The 15595-nt window shown below is 39.6% G+C and overlaps 1 protein-coding gene across 7 annotated transcripts in view; it reads right to left on the bottom strand.

The window, feature by feature from the left end:
* The window catches only part of HCFC2 (host cell factor C2), a 49806-nt gene that overhangs the window by 11919 nt on the left and 22292 nt on the right, over positions 1–15595 (bottom strand). For 4 of the 7 annotated variants that reach the window (XM_007527914.2, XM_016190328.2, XM_060194303.1 and 1 more), the window contains exons 8-12: positions 15115–15282; positions 14588–14640; positions 12379–12556; positions 3302–3505; positions 1892–1965 (exon numbers count right to left, since the gene is read on the bottom strand). In XM_007527914.2, the coding sequence (XP_007527976.1) occupies positions 1892–1965; positions 3302–3505; positions 12379–12556; positions 14588–14640; positions 15115–15282 (677 nt within the window). Of the gene's footprint in view, positions 1–439; positions 465–1891; positions 1966–3301; positions 3506–12378; positions 12557–14587; positions 14641–15114; positions 15283–15595 lie in introns of those variants that run through there. The other 3 variants (XM_060194305.1, XR_009550688.1, XM_016190329.2) reach the window with 3 other exon arrangements.

The raw sequence follows: 15595 nt of genomic DNA, 5'->3' as shown, positions 1-15595 counted from the left end.
ATGTTAAAATGCCAGCTGTTTTATAAAATATCGTCATTTCAAAGATTCTCTCAGAAAATATAATCCCTTTAGTGTGACACTACAATCTGCTCCAAAAGGAGCAAGTAAGGAAAAAAAAAAATCATTCCAAGCTGGCTTATTTCTAGAATCAAAAACTAGCAGAAATTCAGTGATCTTTACACTAGAAATACCTGTGGCTCTCCAAACCTAAAAGGAGAAAAAATGTTCAAAACTAAAAGCAATTTGAAGAGACTTTAGTATAGCTACTAAAGAGCAGATCAAACAGTTAAACATTTCTTTACCTTGCTTTAAAACAGATAAACTTCCTCTACCTTAAGCTACTTTTAGTGATAAGTGAATCATACTTATTCCTGGAACTAACCTTTTAAAGCCATCTTCTTTATAAATGAGACACTGTTTCCAGAAGCTCAAAACAAATGTGCACTTCAGTTATTTATTTCTGTCTTAAATATATAACAGCAGAGGTACATGCTTACAATTCATATAATTTGTAATTTAGGCTATCACACATGACAAAGTGAGCTAAGTAGAAGAGTCTTTAAGGTAAAAAAAAATAGCTTTAAACTTGTGTAGATTTTTAAATTGTAAAAACTCTTCAACAACTTTTATAAAGCAACTGGCTCCAACTGAAATAACAAATACCATTATTGATGAAAAATAAGTTTAAGAGTGGGGGTGTGAGGGAAGCTCATACTAGCAATTCTTCCCTGAGAACACTAGGAATTTAACATTTTGGAAAAGCAAAAGGCAATGATGGCAAATACATAATGAAAATCCATAAAATCATGACTGAAAGGAAACTAAAACTATAGGCAACTCTAAAAGGGCAATATTCAGGCAAATAAAAACTCTTGTTTCAGACAATGAAGTTGAAATTACTGATAGTTGGGGCCAGGCGGTGACACACCTAGTTAAGAGTTCACATTACAGTGTGCAAGGACCCAGGTTTAAGCCCCTGATCCCCTTGCAGGGGGAAAGCTTCACGAGTGCTGAAGTAGGTCCTCAAGTGTCTCTCTGTCTTTCTCCCTTTCCCTTTCTTCCTCCCCTCTCAATTTCTATCTGTCTCTATCCAGTAATTAATAAATAAATACATTTAAAAATTTACTGATAGTTTTAAAATAAATTTAAAAGCATGTATACATACATGCATTATCCTTAACAGTTATCAGATTAAAACAGTCTAGGCATATCTGTGAGGCACATTCTTAGAATTATGAGTTTGATGCCATACAGACAGATTCTACCCTTCCATAAAGCAGCCAAGTGGGACTGTCCTACAGGTAAAATATAACCCACTATTGCCAAATTCTGCTATGTTCCTATTAAATAGTTAGCAACAGACCCATTCAAATGTGCTTCATAACATGTCCTTTTACTCTTTATGCCATTGTGCACTGCACTACACACACACACACACACACACACACGCACGCACGCACACACACACACACACGCACGCACACACACACACACACTTCTAATTAGGAAAGTCCACATTTCATTATAAAAAAGTATTGAAAACATAAAGAAGGAAGTAAACATTATAAAGAGAAAACTAAATATTATCTGTAGACCCTCAGCCTTAAAAGAGTCTTATAGCATTGCAGGGTGAGGATATGCAGGGTCTCAGGTGAGAGTGCTGGGCATAATTTTTTATAGCACTGGAACTACAGTGTAAAAATATATGTATGCTATTTTTTTTAATTTAGCTATTTCTACTTCACATCATACTGCAAACATTTTCCTGTTTAATCCTTCACTTCTCGATCCCTGATGATCCTCCAGACTCTTTTAATTAGTTTATGTCAAGTTGTTCAGAGTTTCATGCTCTTACCCATCCATGAACACCCACCTCCAGCCAGATACTTACTGAAAATGGCACCCCTGCTGCATGTGTTTCCACACGGCTGATCTTAGTTGCAGGCAGTGCACATGTTTCATCAACTGAAAATAAAATAATTCATCAGATGAGACTTACATAATCACTTATCAAGTGGACACAGTAAAATCTAATTTATCAATATATATATACATAGCCAGAGGGAGAAAAATCACAGTAATTAGAAACAGTGAGCCTCCAAATCAAACTTACTCACAAAGTTCATTTTCTTTCTCTCTTCTTTCCAGAGCACTGCTCAGCTCTGGCTGATGGTGGTATGGAGGACTGAACCTGGGACTTCAGAGCCTCAGACAGGAGAGTCTCTTTGCATAACCATTATGCTATCTACCCTCTGCCCCAAAGTTCATGTTTTTTTTTTTCCTCCAGGGTTATCACTGGGGCTCAGTGCTGTCACTACACATCCACTACTTCTGTGGCCTTTTTTTTTTTTTTTCTTTAATAGGACAGAGAGAAATTGTGAAGGGAAGGGAAAGAGAGAAGGAGAGAGAAAGATAGACACCTGCAGACCTGCATCACTACTTGCGAAGCAATTCCACTGCAGGTGGGAAGCTGGAGGCTCGAACCTGAATCCTTAAGTGGGTCCTTGCACTTTGTACTATGTGCATTTATCCCGGTGTGAAACCACCCAACCTCTCCCAAAGTTTATTTTCATTTTCTTTTCTTTTCTTTTTTGCCTCCAGGGTTATTGCTGGGGCTCAGTGCCTGCACTATGAATTTACTGCTCCTGGAGGCCATTTTTCCCATTTTGTTGCCCTTGTTGTAGTTGTTGGGTAGAAAAGGAGGGGAAGATAGAGGGGACAGAAAGATAGACACCTGCAGACCTGCTTCACCACTTGTAAAGCGATCCCCCTGCAGGTGGGGAGCTAGGGGCTCGAACCGAGATCCTTACATAGGCCCTTGCACTTTGCGCCATATGTGCTTAACCAACCCACTGCACTGCGCCCAGTCCCAAAGTTCATTTTCTAAGGGACTAATGCCTACCTAGAACTTCAGAGAATGTCTACCAAAGATGAAATGCAACTCTTATTACAAAAGAAAAAAAACCTGAGCATTCACAAAACCAGAAATCAAGCTGGGGAAAGTATTACCCTATAATCTGGAGCTAATCTTTTCTTGGGGAAAAAAATTGCTGAGCATTATTCATAGTAGTAAAGAGACATTCTGACTATATAACAGTGTGACTATATAACAATGCCCATCTAAGCATTTTATGTAATGCAGCAGAGAACAGGTTATATTATAGCCATATTCAGTAAAATGCTTTCTGCTGATATATGATTCAATCTAAGATGAAATGCAACTCCCATCTTAAACAAGTAAGTCTGATGAATTTATATGCATAAATGGTTCAAAATACAGTATTTGAAACACATTTCAAACCTTCAGATTTGGTACTGAATGTTGTTAGTGAAGTTTCATCTTTAACAACTGCCCCATTTGTACTGGATGATTCAGTTTTAATGGTCTGCTGGGTTACCATAGTTTGTGTGCTGGAAAGAGTTCTGGATACAGAAGTTTCGGGGGTTACTGTTCTTATGTCCAGGCAACTACTTAGGACACCTATATCTGCTGAAGTGTGAGGACCTAAAATTGAAGGGAAAAGATCATTAACACAATACATGCACATAAGTGTTGCTGTTTATGGTTCCTACCATACAACTCACAGTGATCTCAGTCTTGAAATAGCTAATATGGGAGTCGAGTGGTAGCACAGCGGGTTAAGTGCAGGCGGCACAAAGCGCAAGGACCGACATAAGGATCCTGGTTCAAGCCCCCAGCTCCCCACCTGCAGAGAAGTCACTTTACAAGTAGTGAAGCAGGTCTGCAGGTGTCTCTCTTTCTTTTCCCCTTTCTGTCTTCCCCTCTCTATTTCTCTCTGTCCTATCCAACAACAACGACATCAATAATAACTACAACAATAAAACAACAGGGGCAAAAGATAATAAATAAATACATAAATATAAAAAAATAAAATAACTAACATGAGTTCTGCAAAAGTTATTCATGTGAATTAATCCTGAGTGTTCAGAAAAATTAAGTGCTGGGACTGAGGAGTGGTTCTTCAGTTAGAGCTCTTGCATCCCATGAGTGAGGCCTTATTCAATGAGGCAGATCCCTCGCACCAATGGAGAACACAAAGGGCAGAGACAAGTGGACCTCCATGGATGGTGTAGCAGTGTTTTGGTCTCTCCCTCATCAAAATATACACTAGCATAATTGGGCTGGGTTGTTCAATGACAGATCACATGTGTGAGGTCTTAGGTTCATTCTCCAGCACTACATTAAAAAAAGAAGAAGAAAAGTTGGGGGTTAGGAGGTAGAGCAGCGGGTTAAGCGCATATGGCGCAATACACAACAACCAGCATAAGGAACCCTGTTCGAGCCCCCGGCTCCCCACCTACAGGGGAGTCACTTCACAGGCGGTGAAGCAGGTCTGCAGGTGTCTTTCTCTCCCCCTTTCTGTCTTCCCCTCCTCTCTCGATTTCTCTCTGTCCTATCCAACAACAGCAGCAGCAATGACAACAATAATGACAACAAGGGTAACAACAAGGGCAACAAAATGGGAAAAGTGGCCTCCAGGAGCAGTGGATTTGTAGTGCAGGCACTGAGCCCCAGCAATAACCCTGGAGGCAAAAAAAAAAAAAGGTCTAAAATGTCTATAAGTGATAGATTTTTAAAAATTTATTTATCTTCCCTTTTATTGCCCTTGTTTTTTATTGTTGTTGTAGTTATTGTTGTTATTGATGTCATCGTTTTGGATAGGACAGAGAGAAATGGAGAGAGGAAAGGAAGACAGAGAGGGGGAGAGAAAGACACTTGCAGACTTGCTTCACCACCTGTGAAGAGACTCCCCTGCAGGTGGGGATCAGGGTGCTAGAACCGGGATCCTTATGCCGGTCCTTGCAGTAGCGCCACGTGCGCTTAACCCGCTGTGCTACTGCCCAACTTCCTATAAATGATAGATTTAACTTCTCAGCTCCTTCTCCCTTTCTTTTCTTTATTTTTTAAATATTTATTTATTTTCCCTTTTGTTGCCCTTGTTTTATTGTTGTTGTTGTTGATGTCGTCGTTGTTGGATAGGACAGAGAGAAATGGAGAAAGGAGAAGGCAGAGAGGGGGAAAGATAGACACCTGCGGACCTGCTTCACCGCCTGTGAAGAGACTCCCCTGCAGGTGGGGAGCCGGGGGCTTGTTGAACAGGGATCCCTTATGCCGGTCCTAGCACTTTGTGCCACGTGCGCTTAACCCACGCTACAGCCGGACGCCCTTCTTCTCCCTTTCTAAACACCAAAACATTGTTCTCAAGCTCTACTATACCATGGATCAAACGGCTTTTCCTCCCATTTTAGGGAGGAAATGGAGGTTATTGGGCATGAATATTTTCAATTTTCTTCTTCTTCTTTTTAAAGATTTTATTTACTTATGTGAAAGCTAGGAGAGAAAGAACCAGACATCACTCCGGTACCTGTGCTTTTGGGGCTTGAACTCAGAACCTCATGCTTGAGAGTCCAATGTTTTATCCACTGTACCACCTCCCAGACCACTACCTTTTATTTTCTATATTCTCCTACTTATAACTAGAAATATATTATTTTGACTATACCCATTTCTTTGGCTTCCATTTCAGAGAATGAGCTGACCTTTTTCCTAAGGAAGTTTGACCGATCTTCCTGTGCTCTTGCTCTTCTTCTTTTTTTTTTTTTCTTAATACTTATTTAGCAATGAGTGAGAAAACCAGAACATCACTCCAGCACTTGTAATGCTGAAGATGGAACTCAATACTTCATGCCTTGAGTCTAATGCTTTACCCACTGTCACCTCCCAAGGATCCACGCAAGGATCCCTGCAGGTGGGGAGGCCAGGACTCGAACTGGGATCCTTGCACAGGTCCTTGCACTTTGCATTAAGTTCGCTTACCCTGGTGCGGCTACCTCCCAGCCCCTCAACCCTTAACTTTTAAATTTACCCTCCATCCAAGCATAGTTTCCTAAACTTCAGAACTAAATATCCAACTTTCTATTAGAAATCTTTACAATCATGTTCCTCAAGTACCTCAAAAACAGTAAATTCAAAGTTGAACCTATCTTTCCCCAAATCTGCTTCCGCTCCTATATTTCCTATCTTCATGAAGAATATTACTCTCATTTACTTGGATGTCCAACCTCCCAAATCATGTTAATCTCATTCTAATTTCTCATAGTTAACCAGTTTCCAAGTCTTGAAGACACTATTTTCTTTCTTCTTTGTTTCTCTCTCTTTTTTGCTTCTAGGATTATCACTGGGGCTTGTGCCTGCACTGTGAATCCACTACTTCTAGTCACCTTTCTCTCTCTCTCCAATAGGACAGAGAGAAATTGAGAGGGGATGGGTGGATAGAGAGGGAAGAGAAAGATAAGACACCTACAGACCTGTTTTACCAGTTGTGAAGTGACTCCCCTGCAGGTGGGGAGCCAGGGGCTGGAATCAGGATCCTTGCATGGGTCCTTGCACTTTGTAGTATGTGCGCTTAACCTGGTGTGCCACAGACCAGCCCCCCTTTCTTTCTCTTTCTTTCTTGCTTCCTTTCATTTTGTTTTTTATTGTCACCAGGCTTATCAATAGGGCTCTATTACAATGACTCCATGGCCCCCATAGCCATTTTTCCTCCTTTCTTTTTTGGGTTGAGACAGAGAAACTGAGAAGGAAGGAGGGGGAGACAGATACCACAGCACTGCTTCATCACTCATGAGGTTTGTCACCTGCAGGTCGGCCCCCGGAGCTTGAATGTGGGTTCTTGTGCATGGTAATGTGTGTGCTCTACTCTACGGGATGCACCAACACCCAGCCAAGACACTATTCTCTGTCCCCCTCCCACCTCCCCCCACCAGAGCACTGCTCAGCTTTGGCATGAGTGGTACTGAGGATTGAACCTGGTACCTTGCAGCCTCAGGCATGAAAGCCAAGACACTGAAATGAGTGCAGCCTAGAATGTTCCCAGCTGCAACCATGAACTTCGAGCTCACACCAAGAGGGACTCTGAAGTTACACAGGCTCCTGTGCTAAATATGAATATAGATGGGCCCTGGGTCAGGTGGATCGGGTAAACAGTTAATTTTACCCATAGATTTTCAAGTCTGGGAGCTACTCTCTGTCCTAATCCAACTTTCTAGAACTATTCTCAACTCTGACACCATCTTCCCAGACAATATATTTGTTATTCCGATTTTAGTACATGTGCTGCTGGAGCAAGCATGACATATTTATCTAACTCCATGTTAGCTATCAAACTCAAGCAAAAACAATACAAGTCAGAGGTCCTTAGGAACATACCTAAAATAGACTTCCTCACTCCTTTGAACCCTAAGATCACCATTCTCATCTGCTCTTTTCCTACTTTTTGGTTCCTGCTCATTAATCATTTTGACCTGCTTTATATCTTACCACCTTTCAGCCACCAAGTTGCCGATGCTACCATGATTCCATCCTGACTTCCCTGGGCAGATGATCTCACTCCCAGAACCTCACCTTGAAAGCCCTACCCCATTAGGGAAAGATAGAAATAGAGTATAGAAAAAAGATAGAAACTGGGGGTATGTAATGATCTTCCAACACCCATGTCCAGTGGAGAAGCAATTACAGAAGCCAGAACTCCCACATCCTGCATCCCATAAAGATTTTTGGTCCAGGGTAGGGGTAGATAGCATAATGGTTATGCACACAGACTGTCATGCTTCAGGCTCCGAAGTCCCAGGTTCAATCCTCACACCACCATAAGCCAGAGTTGATCAGTGCTCTGGTTAAAAAAAAAAAAAAAAAAAAAAGTCAGGTGGTAGTGCAGAGGGTTAAGCACACGTGGTGCAAAGCACAAGGACCAGCGGGAGGATGCAGGTTTGAGCCCCCAGCTCCCTACCTGCAGGGGAGTCACTTCACAGGTGGTGAAGCAGGTCTGCAGGTGTCTATCTTTCTCTCCCCGTCTTCCCTTCCTCTCTCCATTTCTCTCTGTTCTAACAACATCGACATCATCAACAACAAGTACAACAACAATAAAAAAAAGGACAACAAAAAGGGCAAATAAATAAATAATTTAAAAAAAAAAGAATTTGGTCCATACTCCCAAAGAAAGAGGAATTATAGGGATAGATTACTAGAGGGCTCTGAATTCCAACTCCATCTGGACACAGAGAGAGAAGAGGAAAAAACAACAACAAAAGTAAGGACATGTAGAAGCAGTAATAGGTAAAGGTGTGACTTAGAAAGAGAAGGCAGTACCTAAAGGTCTAAGTAAGGCACTCTTCTCTCCTCACATTTACTGCTAAGTCTTAAGAGAACTCTTTGTAGTCCTCTCAATCATATCCTACACTTCTTTCTAATGGTATAACTAGCATACCCTTTCTGGAAAATCTAATCCTGTCATTCCATTTTTTTTTTTTTACTATTTATTCCCTTTTGTTGCCCTTGTTGTTTTATTGTTGTAGTTATTGTTGTTATTGATGTCAGTGTTGGTGGATAGGACAGAGAGAAATGGAAATGGAGGAAGGAGTGGAAGACAGAGGGGGAGAGAAATATAGACACCTGCAGATCTGCTTCACCACTTGTGAAGTGACACTCCTGCAGGTGGGGAGCTGGGGGCTTGAACTGGGATCCTTTCGGCAGTCCTTGTGCTTTGCACCACCTGCGCTTTACCCGCTGCACTACCACCCGACTCCCTTCATTCCACTTTGAAACAGGCTATACCTACTCTAACCTGCAGGGCAAAGTCCAATATCCTATTCTAACCTAAGGTACCTTTACCTATTCATTTAAATTCTCAATGTCTACAATGTATCAAATACTGTCACTGTACAACCACTCTTCTTCCACATTCTAGTATTAATCACAGCAAAGGATTTAAGAGTTTATTACAATTCCAGAATGTCAAAGTTCATATTTGTTTTTAAGATTATAAAACTTCACATAAACATTGAAAGTCACTATAAAAATTATTTAAATCAGAGTTCAGGACCAAGATTCTATAACTACTATAACTTTTTAAGAATTTTTTTTCTTTTTATTTATTTTCCCTTTTGTTGCCCTTGTTTCTTTATTGTTGTAGTTATTAATGTTGTCATTGTTGTTAGATATGACAGAGAGAAATGGAGAGAGGAGAGGAAGACAGGGGGGGAGAGGAAGACAGATAGCGGGAGGGAAAGACAGACACCTACAGACCTGCTTCACCACCTGTGAAGCGACTCCCCTGCAGCTGGGGAGCAGGGGGCTTGAACTGGGATCCTTAAGCCAGCCTTGTGCTTTGCGCCACATGCACTTAAACCGCTGTGCTACGGCCCAACTCCCTATAACTAACTTTTTTATATACTGTGGGCTCATAAATAAAATGGATTAAGGAGCCGGGTGGTGGATTACTTACTTGGTTGAGTGCACACACTACAATGACAAGGACCCAGGTTCAAGTCCTCAGTCCCCACCTGCTACAGGGGGGAAGCTTTGCTAGTGGTGAGGCAGGGTTGCAGGTATCTCTCTCTCTCCTTATCTCCCCCTTTCCTCTCAATTTCTAGCTGTCTCTACCCAATAAATAAATAAAGATAATTAAAAAAGCAAAACCAAAATAGATTAAAAATAAAAATAATATTAATTCTAAGCTTGAATTACTCAAGAGGAATTAGATTTTTATCAGCTGCTTTTTTAAAAATTAAAAATAAAAGGATGCAAGTAAAGACAACAATGAGATACCATTTCACTCCTGTGAGAATGTCATACATCAAAAATGACAGTAGCAACAAATGCTAGAGAGGTTGTGGGGACAAAGGAACCCTCCTGCACTGCTGATGGGAATGTCAACTGGTCCAAAACCTGCAGTCTGGAGTACCCTCACAAAACTTGAAATGGACCTTCCTTATGACCCAGTAATTCCTCTTCTAGGGATATATTCTAAGGACATAATCACACTCATCCAAAAAGATATATGTATACCTATGTTCATTGCAGCACAATTCATAATAACCAAAACCTAGAAGCAACCCAGGTGCTGCCCAATGACAGATAAATGGCTGAGAAAATTGTAGTATATATACTCAATGGAATATTACTCAGCTTTTAAGAATAATGAACCCAGGCGGAGGGTAGATAGCATTATGGTTATGCAAGAGATGAGAGGCTCCCAAGTCCCAGTTTCAATCCCCTACACCACCATAAGCCAGAGCTGAGCAGTGCTCTGGTAAAAAAAAAAAAAAAAAAGAATAATGAACCCACTTTCTCTGCCCCATCTTTGATGGAGCTAAAAGGAATCATGTTAAGTAAGGTTAAGTCAGGAAGAGAAAGATGAGTATGCGGTGATCCCACTCATAAACAGAAACTGAGAAAGAACACACAGGGGAAAACAAAGTAGAATTTGACTGAATTTGGAGTATTTCACCAAAGCAAAAAACTCTAGGGGAAAGGGTAGATTTTTAGCTTTACTATAGGTGTGTGTGTGCACAGACCTTTGGTGGTGGGAATGATATTAATATGCACTACTATTAACTTATAATCTTATTCTTAAAAAAAAGGGCAAGGGAGGTGGCTCATTATAGAGTATGTCTTTATGTCTGAGGCCCTGAATTCAATCCCAGAAGCTGCAAGGAAAAAAAAAAAAAAAAAAGAAGAACCTGAAGAGGAAGAAGGAAAAACAATATTTTTCTATGTCAAGACGATACCAGGCGGTAGTGCAGCAGGTTAAACGCACGTGGCACAAAGCACAAGGACTGGCGTAAGGATCCTGGTTCGAGCCCCCAGCTCCCCACCTGCAGGGGGGTCACTTCACAAGTGGTGAAGCTGGTCTGCAGGTGTCTATCTTTCTATCTCCCTCTGTCTTACCCTCCTCTCTCCATTTCTCTGTCCTATCCAACAATGATGACAACAATAGTAACTACAATAATAAAACAAGGGCAACAAAAGAGAATATTAAAAAAAAAAAAGTTTTTTTTAAAGAAAAAGACTATACCAGAATGAGATTAAAAATACATTCATACAATGAAATCACAGCTAATGCTTAATATATCTCAACTGGCATCAAAATACTAAAATGAATTTATTTTATATATAAGGATCATCAAACTACAAGTTTCTCATGAATGCAATGAGCTAAACAACAGTTCCTGTAAGTGAACTGTCTTGGCTAGGGGAGATAGCATCAATTATGCAAACAGGCATAAATCATGCCTGGGGCACCAGGTTCAATTCCCTACAGCACCGTAAATCAGAATTGTGCAATGCTCTGTTAAAATAAATTTAAAAAATAAATCAATGAACTGTCTTACCAACTGAACAAATATTTGTCTACTAAGTGACTTTACTAAGCCCAGATATGGACACCAGGGTACTAGAGATGAACAAAACAGATAAAAATTCAGGGTCTGAGTGGCGCACCTGGTTGAGTGCACATGAAACCATACACTCAAGTACCTAAGTTCGAGCCCCCAGTCCCCACGTGCAAGGCTTTGCAAGTGAAGCAGTGTTGGCAGGTGACTCTCTGTCTCTCTCCTTCTCTATCACCCCTTGCCTCTCAATTCCTGAAGTCTCTATCCACAAGTAAAAAAAGATAATTAAAAAAAAAATCCAGCCAGGTATAAGTGCTAAGAAAATAAATAATGGGGTGGAGTGCACCCAGCTGAGTGCACATATTGCCATGTGACAGGACCCAAGTTCAATCCATGGTTCCCATCTGCAGGGGGGAGGCTTCACAAGTGGTAAAACAGGTCTGCAGGGGTCTCTCCCTCTCTATCTTCCCCTCTCCTCTCAAAGTAAAGAAAGGAGGAGAGGAAATGGCTGCCAGAAGTAGTGGATTTGTTATGCAGGCACCCAACCCCAGCAATAACACTGATGATGATGATGATGATGATGATGATGATGATGATGATGATAATAATAATAGCAATAACAACAATATAATGGGAAGATAACACTAAACAACCTCAAATGTCATACAGGGCCTTCCACATTTAAATTCTATAGCTTACAACTAATTACTAAGCAGGTATATACCTGTTGGGATTTTCTGGTTGTGTGTGTGTGTGTGTGTGTGTGTGTGTGTGTGTTTTCTAGCAGAGCTGGAGCCATGCATACATAGTTTCTCCACTTCTAGGATGACACTGCCATTCAGATAGACAGAGAGAGGGAGGGACACCACAGTATGAAAGTCCATCTCCTACCCTGGTCCATGTGGTGCTGGAGTTTGAACCTGGGCCACTTACATGGTACATGCCTTGCCCGATGAGCTCTCTCTTTCTCTCTTTCTCTCTCTCTCTCTCTCTCTCTCTCAGCCCTTGTCTGGTACTCTGACATCACTCTAATCAGGGTCAATATGGCAGGTACAGTATGATTTAGAAAATGGATCAAAATCACATATTATCTACTTCCTCAAAGACTAAAATTTCCCAACATTATTATAAAAAGCTGCAGCTTTATTAAAAAAAAAAAAAAAAAAAAGAACGCCATCTTTATACCTTCATTTCTCCTTAGTACATCCACCACACAGCTGTTATGATTGGAAGCATTAGTAGCCAAAGATGAATGTACAATGGCATTAGGACCAATTGATGCTTTGGGATCTGGCTTGTTTTTCACTGAAGTTCCTTTCATAGCTGTATGTTCAGTTTTTGCACTGTTTACCGTATCACTGATCTACAAGAAATAAAATGACTTTATTGTAGCAAGCAGTAAATTAAAATATATGTAAAATAGTATATATGTAAAAACAAAGTTAATAATTTGTTGTTTAGATATTTAGAAAGTAAGTTCACTAAAATATAAAGTACATTTAAATTCTTATTTTACATAGAATTATTCTTTAACAAGATCAGACAGAATCCTCAAAGTAAAATTTCAGTAACATGGAACCTTTAAGCAAGTAAATTATTCTGTATGACTGAGGTTTTTTTTTTTTTTTTTTTTTTTTTTTTTTACAAAGATAGTATTTAGTGATGCAATATTCTTTAGCATTTAACATTCTGGATAGGAATCTTCCTGATTACATTTTTTTTGTTGTCTTCTTAAACATATTACAGTGGGCACATTTAAACATTCTGATAAATCAAGTCAGTATTTTGAAGCCCCGTTAATACATAGCAATATTTGTAAGTGTACTGAACCATAAAAGTGATCTGGACTTATACAAATAATCCAATATTGTAGCCCCTTTTTAGATGCCAGTTCTCTTTACTTTTCTGTATATACCTTTATTGTCAACTATGGCCATATTGTCATTTATACTTTCTCATGTCTCTAAGGACATTTATCTGCACCATGCCCTGCACTTCCCTCCTAAATGAAGATGATGGCACTGCTCTTCATAGATCATGAATTACAACCAGCTGGGAGTCTTACACTCTGTGACAAGTACTGTATCTCATTTAATCTTCACAAAATTCTACAACTGGCCTATATTATCTCTTTTTAAAGATTTATTTAATTAGACAGAGAGAGATCAAAGCAACGCCCTATCCATCCTATGTGGTGCTAGAAGTCAGGTCCATGGCCTCATGTAGGCAGGGAACATTGTTCTATCTGCAGAGCCACTTCACTAGCCGCACCTCTGTCTTATATCAATAGATGAAGAAAACGAGACTCAGAGATCTTAAAAAATAAATCCACAGCAAGGCAGCCAGTAATAGTCCAGGCTAGGTTTACAGTATCTCTAAAGTGTTTTTTGCTTTAAAAATAAGGCAAGCAATCTAAGTATAATTGTGTAAAGTGAGAATAAACCCTGAGATTCTTGGTTATACATAACAGATCAGACAGACATAAGTTTTTGTATGTTTATTCATTCATCTGCACAATGACTTACAGCAGAGCACTTCATAAATAAGAAATTATCTTACGAATGCAGGTGTGCTCAATGTAGCACACCTTTTTGGCAAACAAAATTCAAAGTAAAGAAGCAAATTTCATGTACATTTCTGGATTATGTGCTTAGACACCTGAATTATATTTATTACTAGTAGTAGTATTTTGATCAGAGAGCGCTCAGCTCTGCCTGTGGGTGGTGTGGGATAGAACCTGAGATCTCAGAGCCTCAGGCATGATAATCTGTTTGTACAATCATTATGCTATGTCCCACACTTGAATTAGGTATTACAAATAAGATCATATGCCGGCCAGGCTTCCCTGGACTGAAGACCCCTCCAATGTGCCCTGGAGCTCCGCTTCCCCAGAGACCCACCCTACCAGGAAAAGAGAGAGGCAGACTGGGATTATGGACCGACCAGTCAATGCCCGTGTTCAGTGGGGAAGCAATTACAGAAGCCAGACCTTCCACCCCCTGCAACCCACAATGACCCTGGGTCCATGCTCCCAGAGGGCTAGAGAATGGGAAAGCTATCAGGGGAGGGGGTGGGGTATGGAGATTGGGTGGTGGGAATTGTGTGAAGTTGTACCCCTCCTACCCTATGGTTTTGTTAATTTATCCTTTCTTAAATAAAAAATAAATTAAAAAAAACCAAAAAACAAATAAGATCATAATGGATTAGCTTTAACTGCTATGTGTAAGGAGAATAGACTTCAACCTCTTGGCCAAGGGTTTGCAATTCAGGCTACTGCCACAGTGATCTGTACGTTATTTATAAACAAATCTGGGTGACACGTACTAAAATATTAATAAATAACTAGGATTATAATCACAAAGATTTATTTATCATTGTAAAAATTTCAACTTACACTGTTAGAATTGGTGCTATTACTGCCTTGTCTGGGGGAATCCACCCTAATTCCTGTAAGAATGAGAAAGTTCAGACTGAATGCTCCAAATTTGACTAAATGAAATATATTACAACTAAATATTTTAAATTACATATACAAACATTAAAAAAGTAGGAACCTTATCAAAATTCATCTGTTTTCTTAGTATCAATAGTTGCCTGGAATTCCTTCTAGAAGTACTGATCTAGTTAAAAAATACTTTTGAGAAAAAGCTAATTAAAATCATGTCCTGGAGCCACCTGGTATGGTCCAATTAAGAAAGTACATCAAAATTAACTGCAGAAAAAAATTTCTCTTCTATGCGTCTATGCATTCCAATCACAATGGTAAGACAATCACATTTCAGAGTTGAAATACAACAAGTTTGATTTACCACACAGAAAACTTCATAATAAAAATTCTTAAACATCCAGGTCTTATCACAGGCTATCTATCTAAAACATATGTGCACAACACATATGCTGTAAGAATGAAAACTGTGTCACCTTGCATATTTGGTGCTGCTGAAGAATCTGGTGCTGCAGTCTGATATGGCAAGTCTGTATTTAATTGTAAGAGATAGCCCTCAACTGTAGGTACTTCATCCCACTTTACATGAAAAGAGTTGGTAGTAGCTTTGATGAGTTGTACTTGTGATGGTGCCGGAGGTTTCTCTAAAGAACAGTATTAATGTTATACATTTAAATTCAAATGCATCTGTCTTTCACTTATATGGTTTGTATGAATCTGAAGCTTTCAAAACATCAGCAATGTATGTTTCATCTAGTTACCACAAAGAGGAAAATTTCTTCACAGAGACATGGTTACTACAGTGGACCAAATGAAAATTATTTGGAGTCTTGATTCTTTTTTATTGTAAAAAATTAAATCTACCAAAAAAATACCAATCCAGTTCCAAGTTACTTGAGTCAACCAACAGATTCAGAACAAAATACTTCAAATAATCCATTCTAAAAAAATACATTT

This window comes from Erinaceus europaeus, chromosome 7 (assembly GCF_950295315.1).
Source record: "Erinaceus europaeus chromosome 7, mEriEur2.1, whole genome shotgun sequence".
NCBI classification, from domain to species: domain Eukaryota; kingdom Metazoa; phylum Chordata; class Mammalia; order Eulipotyphla; family Erinaceidae; genus Erinaceus; species Erinaceus europaeus.
The sequence above is the reverse complement of the archived record's forward strand: the minus strand, read 5'-3'. Positions and strand labels throughout refer to the sequence as shown.